The sequence below is a fragment of the Aedes albopictus genome, chromosome 2 (genome assembly GCF_035046485.1).
Source record: "Aedes albopictus strain Foshan chromosome 2, AalbF5, whole genome shotgun sequence".
NCBI lineage: Eukaryota > Metazoa > Arthropoda > Insecta > Diptera > Culicidae > Aedes > Aedes albopictus.
Window position 1 is genome coordinate 221513878 of NC_085137.1, and position 18926 is coordinate 221532803.

The 18926-nt window shown below is 40.8% G+C and overlaps 1 protein-coding gene across 7 annotated transcripts in view; it reads right to left on the reverse strand.

Moving 5' to 3' along the window:
• The window catches only part of LOC134287926 (voltage-dependent calcium channel subunit alpha-2/delta-4), a 253727-nt gene extending 236779 nt beyond the window's left edge, over positions 1-16948 (reverse strand). For 2 of the 7 annotated variants that reach the window (XM_062851175.1, XM_062851174.1), the window contains exons 1-2: positions 15122-16947; positions 6204-6684 (exon numbers count right to left, since the gene is read on the reverse strand). In XM_062851175.1, coding sequence (XP_062707159.1) covers positions 6204-6361 — 158 coding nt within the window. In that variant the 5' untranslated portion in view covers positions 6362-6684; positions 15122-16947. Of the gene's footprint in view, positions 1-6203; positions 6789-15121 lie in introns of all 7 variants that reach the window. The other 5 variants (XM_062851173.1, XM_062851171.1, XM_062851172.1 and 2 more) reach the window with 5 other exon arrangements.
• Positions 16949-18926: the final 1978 nt, after the last annotated feature.

The window sequence follows — 18926 nt, forward strand, 5'->3', positions numbered from 1 at the left end:
CAGATGGCTTCTGTCAATATTTGACACCTAACTGTTGCGAGAGTGTTGGTGACATGAAACAGTGTTGCGCGCTATCGGTTGGCAGTGGCGCGGGGTTGCTCCCAACAATAATAATAATAGCAATACCCTTTACCAAAATATTGTTTCGAACGTTATATCACAGACAAACAGACGTAACACCTTGAACGATTTTCATGGAAATCCATCGCCCAGTTCTCACTACCATCACCTGGTGGAAAAGTTGCACGAATCACTGTGTTGTGCAATATCGTCAACAGAAGGCGCTAGTGTGAAACGTCAAACGCATAGAAAAATGAAGCGCGCGCCTCTGGTTGTGAAAGCCACAACTATGAAAATTTAAAATGATCGTTAAAAGCGTGGTCGATGGAAATTTCGCAAATGTTACGTCTGTGGTTATATTATGGGAATCCCTATTAACATGCTGCACACGATAGTAGTAAAAAAAGCGTTAAAACGATAATTGGCTTTTTTTTTACCGGTGTTGAGATAATTCCAATACCGCATGCCAAACTAAGCTGAAATCCAAATTTTCATGTATTTTGGTGCCCGCACACTTAATTTTGACTACCGAGTTCGGTAATTTTTTGACGAGATTAAAACTGCTGAGCACCGAACTTGTTCAGCAAAAAGGCATTGTTTACCTTTTCCATACGATTTTGACAGGTGATTTACTGAACCTCAGTAAAATTGATTACCGAAACTACCGAGATCGTACTGCTGTTCTAATCTCGTCAAAAAAGTACCGAACAGGCAATTCAGAAATAAGTGTGCGGGAACCTATTTAAAAATCAATTTGACGTTTGTATGGGAGCGATTTGTCGAATCACCGCTCATCTCGTCGCATTTTGTACTGAGCGGAGCTGCCGAATAGCTGCCCAGCTATCAAAAGGTGATTTCATAAAATCTCTTTGATTTTTTTTTATCTGTATTAACGAGATGTTTAGCCCTAGGCTAGTTCATCTCGGGATCCACTGTTTACTTCCCTTCCGAAGAACTCACATTTTGCGAGTTTGTCAGGAGTGGGATTCGATCCCAGGTCCTCGGCGTGATAGTCAAGTGTTCTAACCATCACACCAGGTCCGCTCCACTCTTAAAATCGATTTTAGATACCAAAACAAAGTTTTAAAAATCTGAAAAAAAAAACATATTGGCTTAAAAAAGGAGCTCCTTCGTATAAAACCACTAAATCAATACATTTTTTTAATTAAAAAAAAACCCGATTTGAAGCAATCGAGCGTTGACTTTATTTCGGTAAATTGCACCACTTTCAGCAGTCCTTTTCGCACTGGTTTTGGATCCAGTACTTTAATTTTTCGAACGATCGTTGATATGTCAGTCAAGTTCTGCAGTGGTTTGAGCACCGGGAGCCCCTAACTTCCTCGTCATGGTCGAGCCCTTCCTGCCAACGTCATGCAGCCATCCTTGTCCTGTGTATGAGTGTGGAGAGGGGGTGTTGCAAGCTCCGTCTCTAAAGGCGAGTATGATTTTCGTAAAGCCGACCATTAGAGCGTTATCGAATATCTGGCAGCTATTGACTTGGAATACGATTAATATGACATGAACAATGCAGCGCGGACACTCTCACACATTTTGGGCAATGTCGTGTTCAAAAAAAAAAATCGTGCCAGCAATAACCATCCATGCCGAATTCAAGATCTGCGGATGAAGACAACGGTCGAAGGACGAAAGGACAACGAAATTAGCAGTACTTAAGCGTTATTCGAAATATAGGACCATCTCTCTCCGAGAGTATTATACTAGAACTAGACTAAACTCGGTTCACAAGATCGCTAGTCGTCTTAGTTTTAATCGACATCAGTGCAAACTGCAGCTAAATCTATCTAAACCAAAAGATTATTAAAGTTTCATGAATAAGAAGAAGAGGGACACTTTTTGTCAGCTTTTAACCAAACAATTCTCGACCATTTTGTGTAATGAAATTCTTCCTGCTACGTATGCTGTTGAAGCTGCAAATAACGTTCCTTTTGTCGAGGTCACTTCAGCTAACTTCGACGTCGATGCCACAATGTTTTGGGAAGCTGCTGCGCAGTTGAAGACATCTATGAAGTCCGAACCTCATGGAAATTCGGCTCATTCAGGACGTGTTAAATCTCTCGTTGTCCAATGGTTCCCATAAATTTGGAAGACACCTACATTGTTTCCTGTGTACAAAAAAAGGGAACGACAACAAGTAAACAACTATCGGGGTAATTCGTCTCAATGTGCTACATATCTCTAAACTGTTTGAAGTAGTTCTGATGGATCCACTGCTGTCCCGTTGCAAACAGTATCTGAACAGAACATAACATGAATTCATCATGAGCAGATCCACCTCTATACTAAGCTCCTGTGCCTCACATCTGACATTGCTGACCGCTTTTCTTACTTACTTTTCAGTCCTGAGCACCCATGGTGGTGGTGCAGAGGGCCGAATTAAAATATCTTCATCCTGGGCGATTGGCAACCATCACCTTGACCTGTGGCCCCAGGTCAAATTACTATCGACTTGCTTGATTTCGTTGTTGTGGCTGCGCCACTATGAGCCTCTGTGTCTGCCTCTGCTGCGATGTCCTGCTAGGTTCCAATCTAACGCTTGCTTGCAGATTTCGTTCCCGCTCCTGCGTAGAGTGTGGCCGACGATGGAGCTCCACGTTGGAGATCCTGTTGTGAGGCCACCACGTACGAATTATACACCGCAGGCATCATGACCTGCAGCCGTTGAGTGTTCTCCACTGATACACACCAAGTTTCACTGGCGTACAGCAGCACAGATTTCACGTTAGAGATGAAAATTCGAATATTGGTGCGTCGACTAATCTGTTTTTTTTTTCTACACATTTCTTAAACTCGCAGAGCAGCCCTCGCCTTCTTGATCCGTGCACCTATGTCGATCTTGGTGCCGCCATCGGCCGCCAGATATTATACCATCTCCTGCACTGATGGAGCTTCGGTGTTAACACGAGTAATGCGTCGAGCCCTAGGTGGATCATGCTGAGGTGTTGATGGTGTGTCCGACACTTGAAAAAGGTTTCCAAAGTGCTCGAACCAGCGTTCCAGCTGGTCTGCCTAGTCGGTTAATAGCTGTCCAGACGTGTCTTTCACGGACATCGTAGCATTCATCCGCCGGTATTTGCGGCTTTCTCACCTTTGTCGGCTAGGAAGTCCGCCTACGCTCTTTTGTCTTGCCTACATGAGTGCTTCTCTTCCTTCTCGAGAGCCGAAAAGCGCTGACGGGCTACGGCTTTGGCTCCTCGTGTTTTCGCTCGCTCTATCGCAACTTTGGCGTTCCTTCGCTCCTATACAGCTTTGCCGCGGGCAAATGTCATCTGTACTGACTTATCCACGGCCTTCGTTAAAATTGATCACGCCATCGCAATTGGCCGCGGTCCACTATTTACACCTTGCCTTCAACAATGTTTAAGGAGCCGATTTTCTGAAAGCCCTCGCTTAAAAAGTAAGAGAAATGCATTTGATTACTCAAATTGATGGACCCCCGTTAGTTAAAGCCACAACAATGTTTGCAGACCCCTCGATTTTGGTCAAATGGTGGCTCACTTAAACCGTTATAACTCGAAAGTTTCTCCAAAAACCACCTCAAAACGAATTGTAGTTGAAAAAGAAGAAAGATAGAGCTACTATTTACAATAATAAGAAGTTGGGTCGGCCATATTGATTTTGGCCGCCATCTTGGATTTTTATACCAAAACATTTTTTCCACCATGAGGGCAACCACCGATTTTCAATTTTTTTGCTTTTTGAAAGCTGAGACGTTTATACATAACATATCAAAAAATTAGAGATGTCTTTTTCTTTTTTCAAAAGTTATCTGCCGTTTTGTAAATCATGCTACTTTTGCGCATTGGGCTCGGTGCCGGCCGTTTACATAAATGCAGCGTTATTTCGCAGTGTTTACGAGCACAAATTTCAATTCTGAGTCCACTAATGGAAAGCTGAAGGTTCAAGCTTTTCAAAACACTATAAAAGCTATGAAAACAATGCCCGCATCATTGAGAAACAGTCAAAAACGGAAACGAACCTCCGATTTGGCCAAATTTTGCGGCACGCGCCTTTGTGTATACATGCAGGCGTAAACTCGGATGCTGTTGCATGTCGTTGCCGGTGCGCGGAAATGTATGGAGAAAACGTGGCTTAATTTACAAAACTGCAGATAACTTTTGATAGGAAAAAAAGACATCTCTATTTTTTTGATATGTTATGTATAAATGCCTTAGCATTCAATTGATGCAAAAATTTTGAAAATTGGTGGTTGCCCTCATGGTGAAAAAAATGTTTTAATATAAAAATCCAAGATGGCGGTCAAAATCAATATGGAAGACCCAACTTTTTATTATTGTAAATAGTAACTCTATCTCTCCTCTTTTCATCAACAATTCGTTTTGAAGTGGTTTTTTGGAGAAACTTTCGAGTTATAACGGTTTAAATGAGCCACCATTTGACCAAAATCGAGGGATCTGCAAAAATTGTTGTGGCTTTAACTAACGGGGGGTCCATCAATTTGAGCAACCAAATGCATTTTTCTTACTTTTTTAGCGAGGGCATTCAGAAAATCGTCACCTTAATCATTTTTGAAGACAAGGTGTAAATAGTGGGCCGGTCTCAGCGAGAGTTACTCAATTGCTAAATCGAAGAAAACCTGGAACTTTTTGCGTTGGTTATCGGAAAGGCAGATGCACCAAATATGGTCAACACATGTCGTTGATTGGATTCCAAGCTCCATTCAATAGAGCTGCCTGCCAATTTTACTTCCACTTGACCCGCCAAACGATATTATCTGATGCATCGCCAACGATGCATCGTTTGACGGAACAAGTTCCACGGAAATTTTACGAACAATAACGAAAAGTTTTTTTTTTTTAAATTAATGATACTTTACACCAAGAGTGCATTGGTGTCAAATAACTAATTGTGATTTAAATTGTTTTGTCACTGTATTTGATCTTTCATTTTTGCATTACCATTCGTTAGGTTTTTTTATCTTGTATTTCAAATAGTACTTTTGTGTTACTAGTTTAGTATTTAAAAGGTCATCATTGGGACACAAGATGAATGTTGATGTTAATAATAATTAAAATGTAAATTACATGGCATCAACAACCCATTAACTACCACGTAGGACATGTCTTACTCACAGAATTAGATAAGTAGGAGTATAGTCAATGGATTATCCTATCCATAATACTCAAAGTAAAACAAACAGAAATATCATTGTTCGGACTAGGAGTGATAAGAAAACTTCTCTGAAGCGATTTTTGAGATTTCGCTCAAAGCTGTAAAGGGATAATGTATTTTAGAGTTCATTCTTTTTAAGGTTAAGTATAATCAGGTCTTACATTAATTTTCCCCTTCCAGACAAGTTCACGCACGAGATTCAGGCCGATGTCTTATCGCAGACGCTACTGTAGATAGTTTTAATATTAGGTTTAGCTAGTTTAATAATGAATTTTGTAGACTTTCAACGTATATGAGTAAACGTATGGAAACGCAATTAAGGTATCTCATCAACTATCTGTAACCGAATCTAACCTACAGTATAAACATTATGCAATTAGGTCCGAGTTCACCAGAAATACACCTAATCTTCCCACTCACCAACTATTTTGCACAATTGCTATCAATAATTCGTATAATATGCACAAAATCACCCAAATTCTCTTTATAATTCAATAATAATTCCCCGCACATAAAGCACATCAAATTGCATATGGTTTTCACGTTTTGCCTTATAGCTATATCATCTGACGTTTTCCTCTCTGTCGGTCGATCCTCGAACTGCCGAGCGAGGGATACGACACCTTACCGTCCATACCCATTAGTTGGAACAATCATTGTTAAATGTTTACACAAAACATTTGTTTAAGACTGGTAAGACTTTATCAGAAATTCATTTAAATTGATATCTGAACCTTGGCCGTATGCAGTAATCCAGTGATCCAAAACTTTCCTTACCAAAGTTATGAGGTAAATGAGGAGTTCAACAGGTTGTAGAAAACACCCCATGACGGGGAGTACAGAGCTACTGAAAATAACTTAAGTTCTCCTTAAGTCTGTGATTATTGAGAAAAAAAATAAATGCAACAAGCTTCATAGCCGGCCGCTACGATTGTAAATGGAAGAAAAAAAAAGTTGGCGTAGTGTAACTAAAACTATCAGTGAATACTTACTCATTGTGCGGGATGTCCTCATCCGGATCGGCTGCCACAGTCGCTACCGTTGTCGCCAGCGTCACCAGCAAGACAAACGCCATTATCCGAGTCAACAAACGAATCCGAAGACGGTCCCCCGTCGCAGGACTCTGCTTCATCGGGGGATCCATCGTCATCGTCGTTCCTGCTCGTTGCACTCGTACGATACTGATGGATATTCGATATGCCACGAGCTGTTTTCTGAGGTTTTGTCCTCTTAGGAACGAGCTTTTTTATGATTTATTTATCTACTTGTTTTATGTTTCTTGTATATTTCACACAGTCTCTTCTGGTTGTTCGATTAACTTTTCTTCTTGTCGTTTTTCTTACTCGTGACGGTTCTTCTTCTTCTTCTTTTGGCTAATGCCCACTCACAAAATAGTATAGTACAGGACTCAAACGAGGCAAGCATGCCAGGGCGAAATCATTTTACGATGGTTCGAAGCTTTTTTCACTCTTTCTTGTGTGTATCAATAAAATATTCAATTTAAATATAAATGACACCATAAGCGCCGTGGCGAAAGCGAAACACACTTATGTCTATCAACCTCCCTCTACTGAAGCCTGGAACAAAATAATTCAGTACATCAAAACAAAACGCATCCTGTTATGGGGAATACATTTCTAGTCTTCATAATTTGGAATGTACAAGAAATGATTTTACAAACACGGCCTCCTTTATTGTTACACCTGAAGATCACCAAAGCAGATGGAATCGCAAATCGGCCGCGTTTTGACTGATGGTCGGCACATCTCCGACAATATCGTCGTCAGAACCTATCGTGGCGCTAACATCGACTGGAACCAGTACTTGGTAAAGCTGTGTACAAAACATCACGTTATTAATAATGTACGGTACATGGACTGACAGGACTAACAAGGTCTTTGGAACACCTTGGGCTGCAAAACGGTGAGTCGATAAGGAGAGCGTCCAACATAGCTCTGGTCCTCACAAGTTCCTACCTCATGCTTCCACGGGTCAAACGTTGACAAAGACCGCCAGCTAAGAGTTGTGTGCTTAGCTGGTAGTGCAGCCTGGGAACTGTTGTCCTTCTGACTTCGGCTAGATTGAGGAGGTACTACCCGAGCGTCTGTTCACCAAGGAGGTGCGGCTCAAACAGCGTCTGTTCTGGCATCCTGCGGCTGAATAAGAAACGCTGCACCACGCCCAGCTAGATCCAAGGTGGTAGCCCCATCAGCGTGGTCGTCCCAGTGTTGGTTGGGACGTTAAACAGAACTGGCACGATGACCCTCCGGCGAGACAGGAGTGTTGGCGTAGGCCCAAGAAGCCACCCGTAAAAATCCCCATTGCGAATAACATAGGAGAAAATACGACTCGATAAAATCGGCAAAGACCCACGCGACGAAATAAGGACTACGATTGGAAACTTGGAACATGGAATTGCAAGTCACTAGGTTTCGCAGGATGTGACAGGATAATCTACGACGAACTACATCCCCGCAACTTCGACATCGTGGCGTTGCAGGAACTTTGTTGGACTGGACAGAAAGTGTGGAAAAGCGGGCATCGAGCGGCTACCTTCTACCAAAGCTGTGGCACCACCAATGAACTGGGAACAGAATTTATAGTGTTGGGCAAGATGCGACAACGTGTGATCGGGTGGCAGCCGATCAACGCAAGGATGTGCATGTTAAGAGTTAAGGGCCGTTTCTTCAACTACAGCATCATCAACGTCCACTGCCCACACGAAGGGAGACCTGATGACGAGAAAGAAGCGTTCTACGCGCAGTTAGAGCATACATACGATGGTTGCTCGCCGCGTGACGTGAAAATCGTTGTCGGCGACATCCCAAGTAACAGAACTAGCCGAATAATAGTTTCTTAAGCTAAAGTTTGCTTAAAAGTAATTTGTTCCACTCTTGTACAGCAAAAATGTTTGTTGGAATGAACGCGCAGGTAGGAAGGGAGGAAATGTACCGACCGGTAATCGGGCGAAACAGCCTGCACGCCGTATCGAATGATAACGGCCAGCGATGCGTAAACTTTGCACCCTCCCGTGGTATTGTAGTCCGAAGCACCTTCTTCCCTCGCAAAGATATCCAAAAAGCCACCTGGAGATCATCCGACCATCAAACAGTTAGCAGTGGCCCTACCAACGGAAGAGCAGCTTGGCGCAGCTACACTTGAAGATGGCTGGAGGGACATCCGATCCGCCATAGGTAGTACCTCGGCTACAGCACTAGGTTTCGCGACTCCGAATCACAGAAACGACTGGTACGACGGCGAATGTGAACAGTTGAAAACCGAGAAGAATGCAGCATGGGCGAGAATGCTGCAACACCGTACGAGAGCGAATGAGGCACGTTACAAACAGGCGCGGAACAGGCAGAACTCAGTCTTCCGGATGAAGAAGCGCCAGCAGGAAGAACGAGATCGCGAAGCGATGGAAGAGCTGTACCGCGCTAAGGACACGCGAAAGTTCTACGAGAAGCTGAACCGCTCGCGCAGAGGCTTCGTGTCACAAGCCGACATGTGCCGAGATAATTACGGGAATATTCTCACGAGCGAGCGTGAGGTGGTCGACAGGTGGCGGCAGCATTACGATGAGCACCTCAATGGCGACGTTGCAAGTACCGGTAACAGATTTAGGAGAATGTGCACAGGACATACTCCGAAAGACTTCCGGCCCCTGACCTCCAAGAGTTTGAGGAGGAGGTTGGCCGGTTGAAAAACAACAAAGCCGCTGGGGCAGATCAACTACCAGGTGAGCTTCTAAAATACGGTGGAGAAGCACTGGTGAAAGCACTACACTGGATCATTACCAAGATTTGGGAGGAGGAAGTATTACCGGAGGAATGGATGGAAGGTATCGTGTGTCCCATCTACAAAAAGGGCAACAAGTTGGATTGCGGGAACTATCGCGCGATCACACTGGATTTATGGGAGAACGCGCTACAACGGACCAGATGTTCGCCATCCGCCAGGTGTTGCAGAAATGCCGCGAATACAACGTGCCCACGCATCACTTGTTCATCGATTTCAAATCGGCGTATGATACAATCGATCGAGAACAGCTATGGCAGATTATGCACGAATACGGATTCCCGGATAAACTGATACGGTTGATCAAGGCGACGATGGATCGAGTGATGTGCGTAGTTCGAGTATCAGGGACACTCTCGAGTCCCTTCGAATCTCGCAGAGGGTTACGGCAAGGTGATGGTCTTTCGTGCTTGCTGTTCAACATTGCTTTGGAGGGTGTAATAAGAAGAGCGGGGATGAACACGAGTGGGACGATTTTCACGAAGTCCGTTCAGCTGCTTGGTTTCGCCGATGATATTGATATTATTGCTCGTAAATTTGAGACGATAGCGGAAACGTACATCCGACTAAAGAGCGAAGCCAGGCGAATCGGATTAGTCATTAATGTGTCGAAGACAAAGTACATGATGGCAAAGGGCTCCAGGGAGGAATCACCGCGCCCGCCACCCCGAATTCATATCGACGGTGATGAAATCGAGGCGGTTGAAGAATTCGTGTACTTGGGCTCACTGGTGACCGCCGACAACGACAACAGCAGAGAAATTCAGAGGCGCATTGTGGCAGGAAATCGTGCTTACTTTGGACTCCGCAGAACTCTACGATCGAATAAAGTTCGCCGTAACATGAAGTTGACCATCTACAGAACGCTGATTAAACCGGTCGTCCTCTATGGGCACGAAACATGGACCCTACGTGCAGAGGACCAACGCGCCCTTGGAGTTTTCGAACGGAAGGTGTTGCGTACCATCTACGGCGGAGTGCGGATGGAAGACGGGACTTGGAGAAGGCGAATGAACCACGAGTTGCATCAGCTGCTGAGAGAACCAACCATCGTCCATACCGCGAAAATCGAGAGGCTACGGTGGGCGGGACACGTCATCAGGATGTCGGATAGCAACCCGACTAAAATGGTTCTCGAGAGTCATCCGACCGGTACAAGAAGACGTGGAGCGCAGCGAGCTAGGTGGGTCGACCAAGTGGAGGAAGATCTGCGGACCCTACGCAGAGTGCGGAACTGGAGACAAACAGCCATGGACCGAGTGGAATGGAGGCAGCTAAGGACTGTATCGGAAATTAACTATAAACGTTCAAGATGCCCTATCTCGAAGCACGGTTGGTCTTTTTATTTCGGTTCTTCTATGAAATCTTAACAATATAGTTAAGTTTAGAACAGCTTGAAGCAATTTGAAAAATGTTTAGTATTATTGAAAATATGATTCTATGAGTATACCATACAAAATAACAATCTGTACAAACTACATTTTTTTTTTTTTAATTTTTTAACGTTTCAATAAATTGCAGCGAAAAAATTTTGTACGAGGAAAAATCTGAAAAATAATTATTATTACTAGCAGTTACGTACACATAACATATCACTCAATCCCGACTTTTAAAGTTCTTATTTTGGATAGAAAAACCTCCAACATTTAGAATATGGTCTATCCCAAAAAACACCTACTTTTTGGTCGAACTTTGACGCTTTGTTTTAAATATCTTCAGAGGTTATAAAATTCCGTTCTCTGGTAAAACTACCTCTTCAATGGATTGAAATAAATACCCAATTAAAAAAAATGTTATTATTAGCATGATAACACTTCATTCTGCCTTTTATGGAACCGAAACACTTTGTGGAAAATAAACATATTTTTTTGCTGCGAGAAAATCTAAGGAGTTGTCCATAAACTAAATACGTAGACTCTAATCTGGCAATCTCAGACCCCGCTCCCCTTTCGTACACTTCCGCTCATACACATTTTTCGAAATTTATGTAGATAGTAAACATTGGCCAGAAAACACCTCCCTCCCCATAAAAGTCTACGTAGATTACGGACAGGCCCTACGCAAATCAAGCTTCTGGGACCCTTTGTGAAATTGTTCAACCAGTATGATTAACCCTAAAAGGGATACCTGGGGTCCATTGGACCCCAGGCGCCTTTGAGAGCTCGTTTTTTGATGGAACACACTCAGCGAGATGACGAAACTGAGGCCATGAAGGTATCCCTTTTAGGGTTAAAAGAACGGGGAATATCCAAAATAACTAAAAACATATCTATTGAACTAAAGGGTGGTACGGTCAAAATATGGTCACACCATTTTTTTTTTTTTTTCATTACTTTAGAATGCGTACACCAAAACAGCTTATTTTTAGACCAGTAATGGTACATTATATGTAGCTTATACCATAAAATTTCCATCAAAATCCATTAAGTATTGGTTGATGTATAGATAAAACCAACGACCTGCCTTTTTAAAATTTTGTACACTGAACGGCGGCTTGCGGTGAAAATTACTATTCTGAGGGTCAATTTAAATACTCAACGCCACTAAATTTGTGCAGACTGATTTTCGTTTCAATTCAACAGAATTATGTTTTCAATTTTACCATGGACTCGATTTTCAATTAAAAAAAGTTTCTGTTGGCAACCGGATTCGAACCAAGAACCTTGACATCACCAGGCTCGCACGCTACCACTCGGCTATCGACCCGGTTGATGTGAGAAGAAACAAAACGCACACAAGAAGCGTTGGTGGGTTGATGATCATGTTTTGCCATGGTAAATTTAAAAACACTGTTATGCTTGTCATTACTGCAAGCCGCCTTTCAGTGTACAAAGCGCTCCATAGTAAATTTTTGGCAATTTAAGGACAGTAAAGCACAATTTCGATTATAGAACTACCAATGCTGCTCCGATTCTTATGAAAATTTTACAGTATTATACTATTATAAGAATATGTTCTTAGTTATATTTTGAGCCATTTTGTATGAATACTTTCAAATTTGTAGCAGTTTGAATATGACAAAAAAACTGACCGGGTGCCACTTAAAAAATATAACTTTGTAGCGGATAGATAAAATTGAATGAAATTTTTACACAACATTTTGACATGCATACTTTACAAGCAGAAAAATGTTCATTCAAATCGGTTAACTTTTTCTGGCTATATAAATAAAACAGTAAAAATGTGTTCTTATTTTTGAATCCTCTTTGTACAAAACTTTAAAATTGCAGATTTCAGGATTCAACAATATCTCCGCAAATACTAAACCGATTTTGATGAAAATTTTATGGTATAAGCTACATACAATGTACCATTACTGGTCCAAAAATCAGCTATTTTGGTGTACGCAGTATAAAGTTATGAAAAAAATGTATGGTCAAAATATGACCGTACTGTACATCGGGGTCAAATTGATCACTTTAAAACAACTTTTGCGCATAACATCAGTGGCAATTGAAATATTGCCAAATGAATTTCTGTAAAACCACTGGGTTCTCCATGGAACCATGTGTTAAAATTTTGTTCAACAAATTTAAACTTTAAGTTAAATAACTTCAAAAATCAAAAAATGGAAATGCCTCTGTGGGGCGGAATTGATCAGTATACAATTAACCCTCTAATACCCAATCCCGCCCAACCCCGTCTAGTTTGAGCTTTTTTGTAATTTTTGTTTCGTGGAAAATATTTTTTTTTTATTTTTGGCTGATATTTAGGACTGTTCTGTATATCTCAAAATGGTTTTTGGTGTATTTTAAAGCGTATTTACATTTTTTTTAAATCATTGAAAAATTGATGTTTTAGTCACCTTTAAGAAGTCATTGTCTATTTTGTATTAAATCGCTAAAATTAACATATTTTAATTTTTTCCCAAATCATTCTATTCTAGTTTAGTAGTATAAGGGAATCTAATACACTCTTAAATTATTTTTTCTAAAATTACACGGAAAACTAAATTTTCTGTGATAAAAATTTAAAATAATTATATTTCAACAATAATTATAAAATCTCAAAATGTTTTTATCTCAAAAAATCCGTTCCTCAAATTGGCTTCCAGGAAAAATATAAAAATGTGGGGATGTTCAAAAATAAAAATTAGAAAAATCAAAAACTGAAATTCACGAAATCGAGAATTAAAAAGAATCATCTTCCAAAACATGTTTTAATCGATTTTAGATGACGAAAAATGCATAAGCATAGGTTGGAAAGGAAAATTTCCTTTTCCGCTTAATTTTGCTCTTCTAAAACCGAATAAAGCGTTTAAAATCTTATAACTAGTGAATTTAATACTTAAAATGCAAATTAAAATTTCCCCTTAAACGCCTAAAGGTAGGCAATTCAACTTGAGATAAGTGAATTCTATCACAATAAATGACTATTTTATCATAAAATGATCTTTTTTAACTATTTCATGTTCAGAATGGCTACATAACTTCCCAACTAAGGCTCCACAAAAATGATAAAACAGAGAATTTACGGTAAGTCCTATTAGCAATCGATTGTTTAGTAGCAACGATTTCAGCTAAATGAGAAATACATTGCAAATTCCTAAAAAAATAAGGCAAAACTAACTTTTTTTCTTAATAAATGAAAGTCAACACTAATCTCTAGACATCTACGAATCAGACGATGTAAAATGATCAATTTGACCCCGGTTTACGGTACCACCCTTTAATGGTTCGGATCATATGCCCGAAAAAAAAGCTTATGTGGTCATGCCACTCTTCTATATAACAGTATAACTTAAAGAACAGAATAAATTAAAAGAAGGTAAAATCTCTGTTAATAATATTAACAACTTCCGTTAAGTTTTCGATTCTACCAAGAGCTTGTATTTAAAAGTAAATCTTATTAAAGTTCTTTCCAGAATAAATGACGTCAGTCCGCCGGTCTTTTTGTTATCTCCTGCTTTTCAGGACGACATTTTTCACTTACGTCACTATCACAGAATACTTCTGCAAATTGTAGGTTTCGTTCAAGTAGGTCACATCTCAAAATTGATTATTTTTTAAATTCTTGATGGGGTAGAGACGAACCAGCCAAGGGCTGAAAGTCTCTTTAATAAAGACAAATCTATCAATCAAATTCTTGATGGAAAACTATCAAAGTATCTAAGTTTTCTGAAATTTTCCACTAACTAGGGTAGCGAACCACTTGGGCAGCGGCCGGTATTTTGGGCACTCTTCGCAATAACTCAGTCAATTCCAAACCAATTGACTCGAAATTTTGAACACGGCTAGATACTATACGTATCTCATCGCGTTGCAATAATTGTGTCAATTGGTTCAGAATTGGCTGAGTTATAGCAGAAAAGTGCCCAAAATTGGACCCCTGCCGAGATGGTTCCACTTCCCTATATTTGAAAGTTTTGTAATTCCCGCAGAAATCTGAGATTTTCATGAAATTCTGTGAAATTATTTCAATTCACCCGAAATTATCAAAGTATTGCAATAGTTTCACTGTTTTTTTTTGTTGAATTATTATGAATTTTTAGCTTGCTTATTAATGTTAAATTTTCGATATAGTTATTTAGATTGTGCCATAAATAAATATGATATTTGAAATTCAACAAATATTTATGAAATAATAAGTAATTTTTCTTAAAGAAAAACTGAATTTTATTTGATTTTGAGAAAACATGGTATACTACAAATTCTCTATTATTTAACATTTAATTTTTGAACAGAAAATTCTCTGTAAATAGATGTAGGTGCGCCGCAACATTTTCGAACATTTCAAAGGCGCCGTAATAGCAGTTTGGGAACCTCTGGGCTTACGGATAAATCATTCAGGGTAATAGGCCATTCGAGGTTATGGATAATTCAGGGTAACGAGATCCGGGTAATGTCCTAAAGCCATTTCAGGAGCCTTTATCAATTCACGGTCACACCCAACATGTCGTATGCACCACACCACAATGTTTTTGAAATCTATGTTTGTATTCAGAAAGAGTACAGACAAGACATTCATCATCAGATAATCCTGAACTACCCAAATTCGATTCCAAATCAATCAGATAATCCACTCCGTACAAATTTACTTTGTTCCAGGCTTTGAATAATACGAGAATTGCTGCAGCGAGTACTGCCTTTCTCACACGAAGGGGCAGCTATACCTTCGTGTATGGAGGAACATCTATCTCTAGCTTTGGGTTTGGTTGGAGTGAACGAGGTTCGATGGGGGTGGGAGTGGGAGTCCTAGTAGGAAAAGCTTCTCGAGCACCACTACCACTGTAACACGCTGCTGGCTGACTGTCGGAAGCGCAACGGAACACATACACCGCCAGACTTGGTGGGAGACGCGCGCGTGTCGTTTGTCGAAAATTTTACACCAAAAATTGCACATACAACTCTGCTCTCACCGTTCACACCAAGACAGCAGAGGGTGAAATTTTTACTATCCCCAAAGAAGGAAATTTAATTACCAAGTAGTACTTGTTTTATCCTTTCTTGCTAGGTCGATTTCCTTCTAATTGCACTATGCTTTGGTCATTTTGCTTTCCACTCCTTCATCGTTGGGCATCATTCACTTGTTCTCCTTTATATCCTTTTTATGTTTGGCGAATTCAATTCAATTTCACTTCTCGAATGTCTATCCAGGGGCAAAATTTCAATGCCATAAGAGTAGGATCATGAAAATCACTAAATCAATTACGGAGACTTAAATCCATAATCCTTACGATCTTCAGCACACAGCTATTCCAACCAGGAAATTACAACTATAACATTTAATAAACCAACAAAACTTCCGAAACGATAAAGGTTTTCTTCTTTCAACAATTTATTCACTAGACACCAGACAAAAAGCACAAAAAAAAATCTTGGCAAGCGTGCCACCAGGTAATAAATTTTCAATCCTCACACGCACTCTCAGGATCAGGTCACGGCTTCAAGGCCAAAATTGCATTTTTCCTGCTAGGCCAGACCGTTCTCACTTCGCGAATTCCATCGATAATTTTCACCGTTTCATCCGAGCAAGTTTTCCTTTTTCTCGTAAAACGCCTCCCAAAAATTTCCCACACGACACGGGTGGCCAAAAATTTTCACGTTCCGTCTCGAAGGGCCGACTGCTCAAACACTAAATCTATCTTTTCACACGCAAACCATTCGAGTATCGGGGAGGAAAATGTCACTGCACTGCAACAATTAATTAAGCTATCATTTCCTAGTTGTGCAGCACACTTCGCCTATAGCAAGTTTTCCTCCATCGAAGAAAAGCGCAAGAAAAAATCGACTGCAAAATCCTATTATTTAACGCTTGCCGTGTACAACGTCCCAATATCGCGCCTCGACGACGAGTCCTCGATCCGCACTCAGTAGTACTCTAGGCCGATACTAGCCTCTATGCCACAGCCTCAGAGAAGAAAAGATTCGCCTTTTTTTCCGCGCGCGCTCACACAACGTACCTCTCCCGAGACGAATCCGCTACCGAATGGCGACGGCGACGACCGTGTCGTATTACGAGAATATTGGAAATACTACAATACACTAGATCACCCCAGCCCCCCTTCCCGCCCCACTTAATAGCCATCGCATGTGGTGTTTGAGAGTGGAAAACTGAGCATAACATGCGACATGCGATAATTTTCGAGAGCGCGCGTAGTAGCCAAAGGATAACTTCGACTGTCCGTCCACCCACCGCACCACCCACCACCCGACAAGCGAGAGAAAGTGCCAGGAAAAATCCTTCCATGCTAGGTGGAGCGCCAATAATGTTGGTTAGGGGGTACAATATGTGAGAGTTGCGGCTAATGTACGCAGGCGCTCGTTGGGCCCTTCCCGAAAGTGGGAAATTTTCCCAGGTTCGAAAAACTATGACAGATCCTTAGTGTTAGTCCTGTCAATGTCAAAGGAAAGGAAATTCGAAAACCGATATGGCATAACCCCCCGTTCTATTTATATCAGGATCCGAGACGTAGGGGAAGATTCAAATATTACGTCCATCATTTATTGGGATTTTTAGACCCCCCCTCCCCCCTCTGTCACGCTGTTTTCCTATACCTAATACACGTACTGTCACACTTCTCTAGAACCCCCCCTCCCCCAAATGTTCGACGTAATTTTTGAACGTTCCCTAGGTACATAGTACACGGTGTGCCAAAAACCGTTATTAACAAATAAAAATGTCCACCCAAATGGCACCCGGCATTCGAAAGAGATACTATTCTAGTATCTCCTCTGAAAATTTGAAAATGTTTCATCGAGGGAAACTAAAGTTTTTGTGATTTGAAGATTTTGAGCCATTTCCATAGAATTTTCTTATATGAGTAAATATGCGCACACGGTGTGCCTGGAACCACTATTAACAAATAAAAATATTCACCATATTGACACCCGGCATTCGAATATACTATTGTTGGGGCAATCTCGTTCAGAATGAATGAATACTTTTCGACAGCAGATCATTTGACGATCAGCTTCAAAGCTGTAATTTTATTATTATTTCAATTAAACTTAATACATATTTAAATTCAGTTTAACACTTACTTTCTAGTATCTTCATCCCGAACTAATTGATTCCCCTACACGATATATACTGATCTTCTACCAGAAATTTTGTTAATATTGTGCTAGTGTTTCCAGTGTTGCCAGTTTCACCTAAGAATCGTAAAACTACCACAACAAATGTTGGGAAGAGTTGCAGTCACCTTTAGCACGAACACAAATATTGAGAGCAGCATTCTTGATGTCAGCTTCTATGCTGTAATTCACTTTATTATTAGAAATATTCAGCAATTATACAAATCAATATATACATACAATTTGGTATTTTCCGTGCTTATTCAGGGGAACAACCTTCCAACCTAGAGAATTAACGATTTACTCCTGATTTCTCATTGTATTCAGTGTTGCCAGTTTCACTGACAATATCACCACAACATACCCCCGCCCGTGAAACTGGTAACGTATCTGAACAATCGATTGCCTTATTGACATGGAATGACGAACATCTGATGAGCAGCAACACGGTTACTTGCAGCGGCGGGTTGTAGTCGCCACATTGAAAAACAGAAGAGTATGGACAACATTGTTCACCGCCGGGATCGAAAACGATAAGCACTATTTCTTTTGTCAAACTGTTTTGGTCACATCCGTGGGCAATATCACAACGAAGCAAACAAATGAGCTGTAGCTCTATCCAATTGCGTTCTACCACTACAATTTTCTGTTGTTTTGCACCTTCACGTGTATGATCCATGATGATGCCTCGTTGGTTAGACACTGCACAAGCAAGCGGTAATGTGCGTTCCACTGATATTACATGACTTTTATTTCGTTCTACGTCGTCGAATGAATTCGGCTTCGATGTTGATGACGGTTGATCGGACACAACTTTCGGAGATGTCGAGTCCGGTGATGTGCATTTGGATGAAGATTTTACAGTTTTTGTCTCGATTTCATCTTTTGCATAGTACTCTCTTTTTATTGCTTCTTTTCTGGCGAGGAAATTTAACTGAATCTTTTTGGCAGCTTTTTTATATGCTCTTTCGATATCAGCCAGTCCACGGTCGTATTCGTCTTCGATACGTTTTTCCTCCTCCTAATATTTCTGCCACAACTTGCTTCGCTCTTCGAGCTGTGCAAGTTTTAGAATTGCGCTTTCCATACCGCACCTTTTGTAGCATGCAGTAGGTCCACCAAATTCATTGAAGAATGTTGGGAAGAGTTGCAGTCACCTTTAGCACGAACACAAATATTGAGAGCAGCATTCTTGATGTCAGCTTCAATGCTGTAATTCACTTTATTATTAGAAATATTCAGCAATTATACAAATCAATATATACACTACCCGTCATAAGTACGGACTCACAAAAAGTATTGCAACAATATTGCATCACCCTGACTCACCTCGATATCTCCAAAACCTGAGGACTTGCAAAGATGCTGTCTTTAGGAAAGTTATTCAGAAGACCAAAAGCA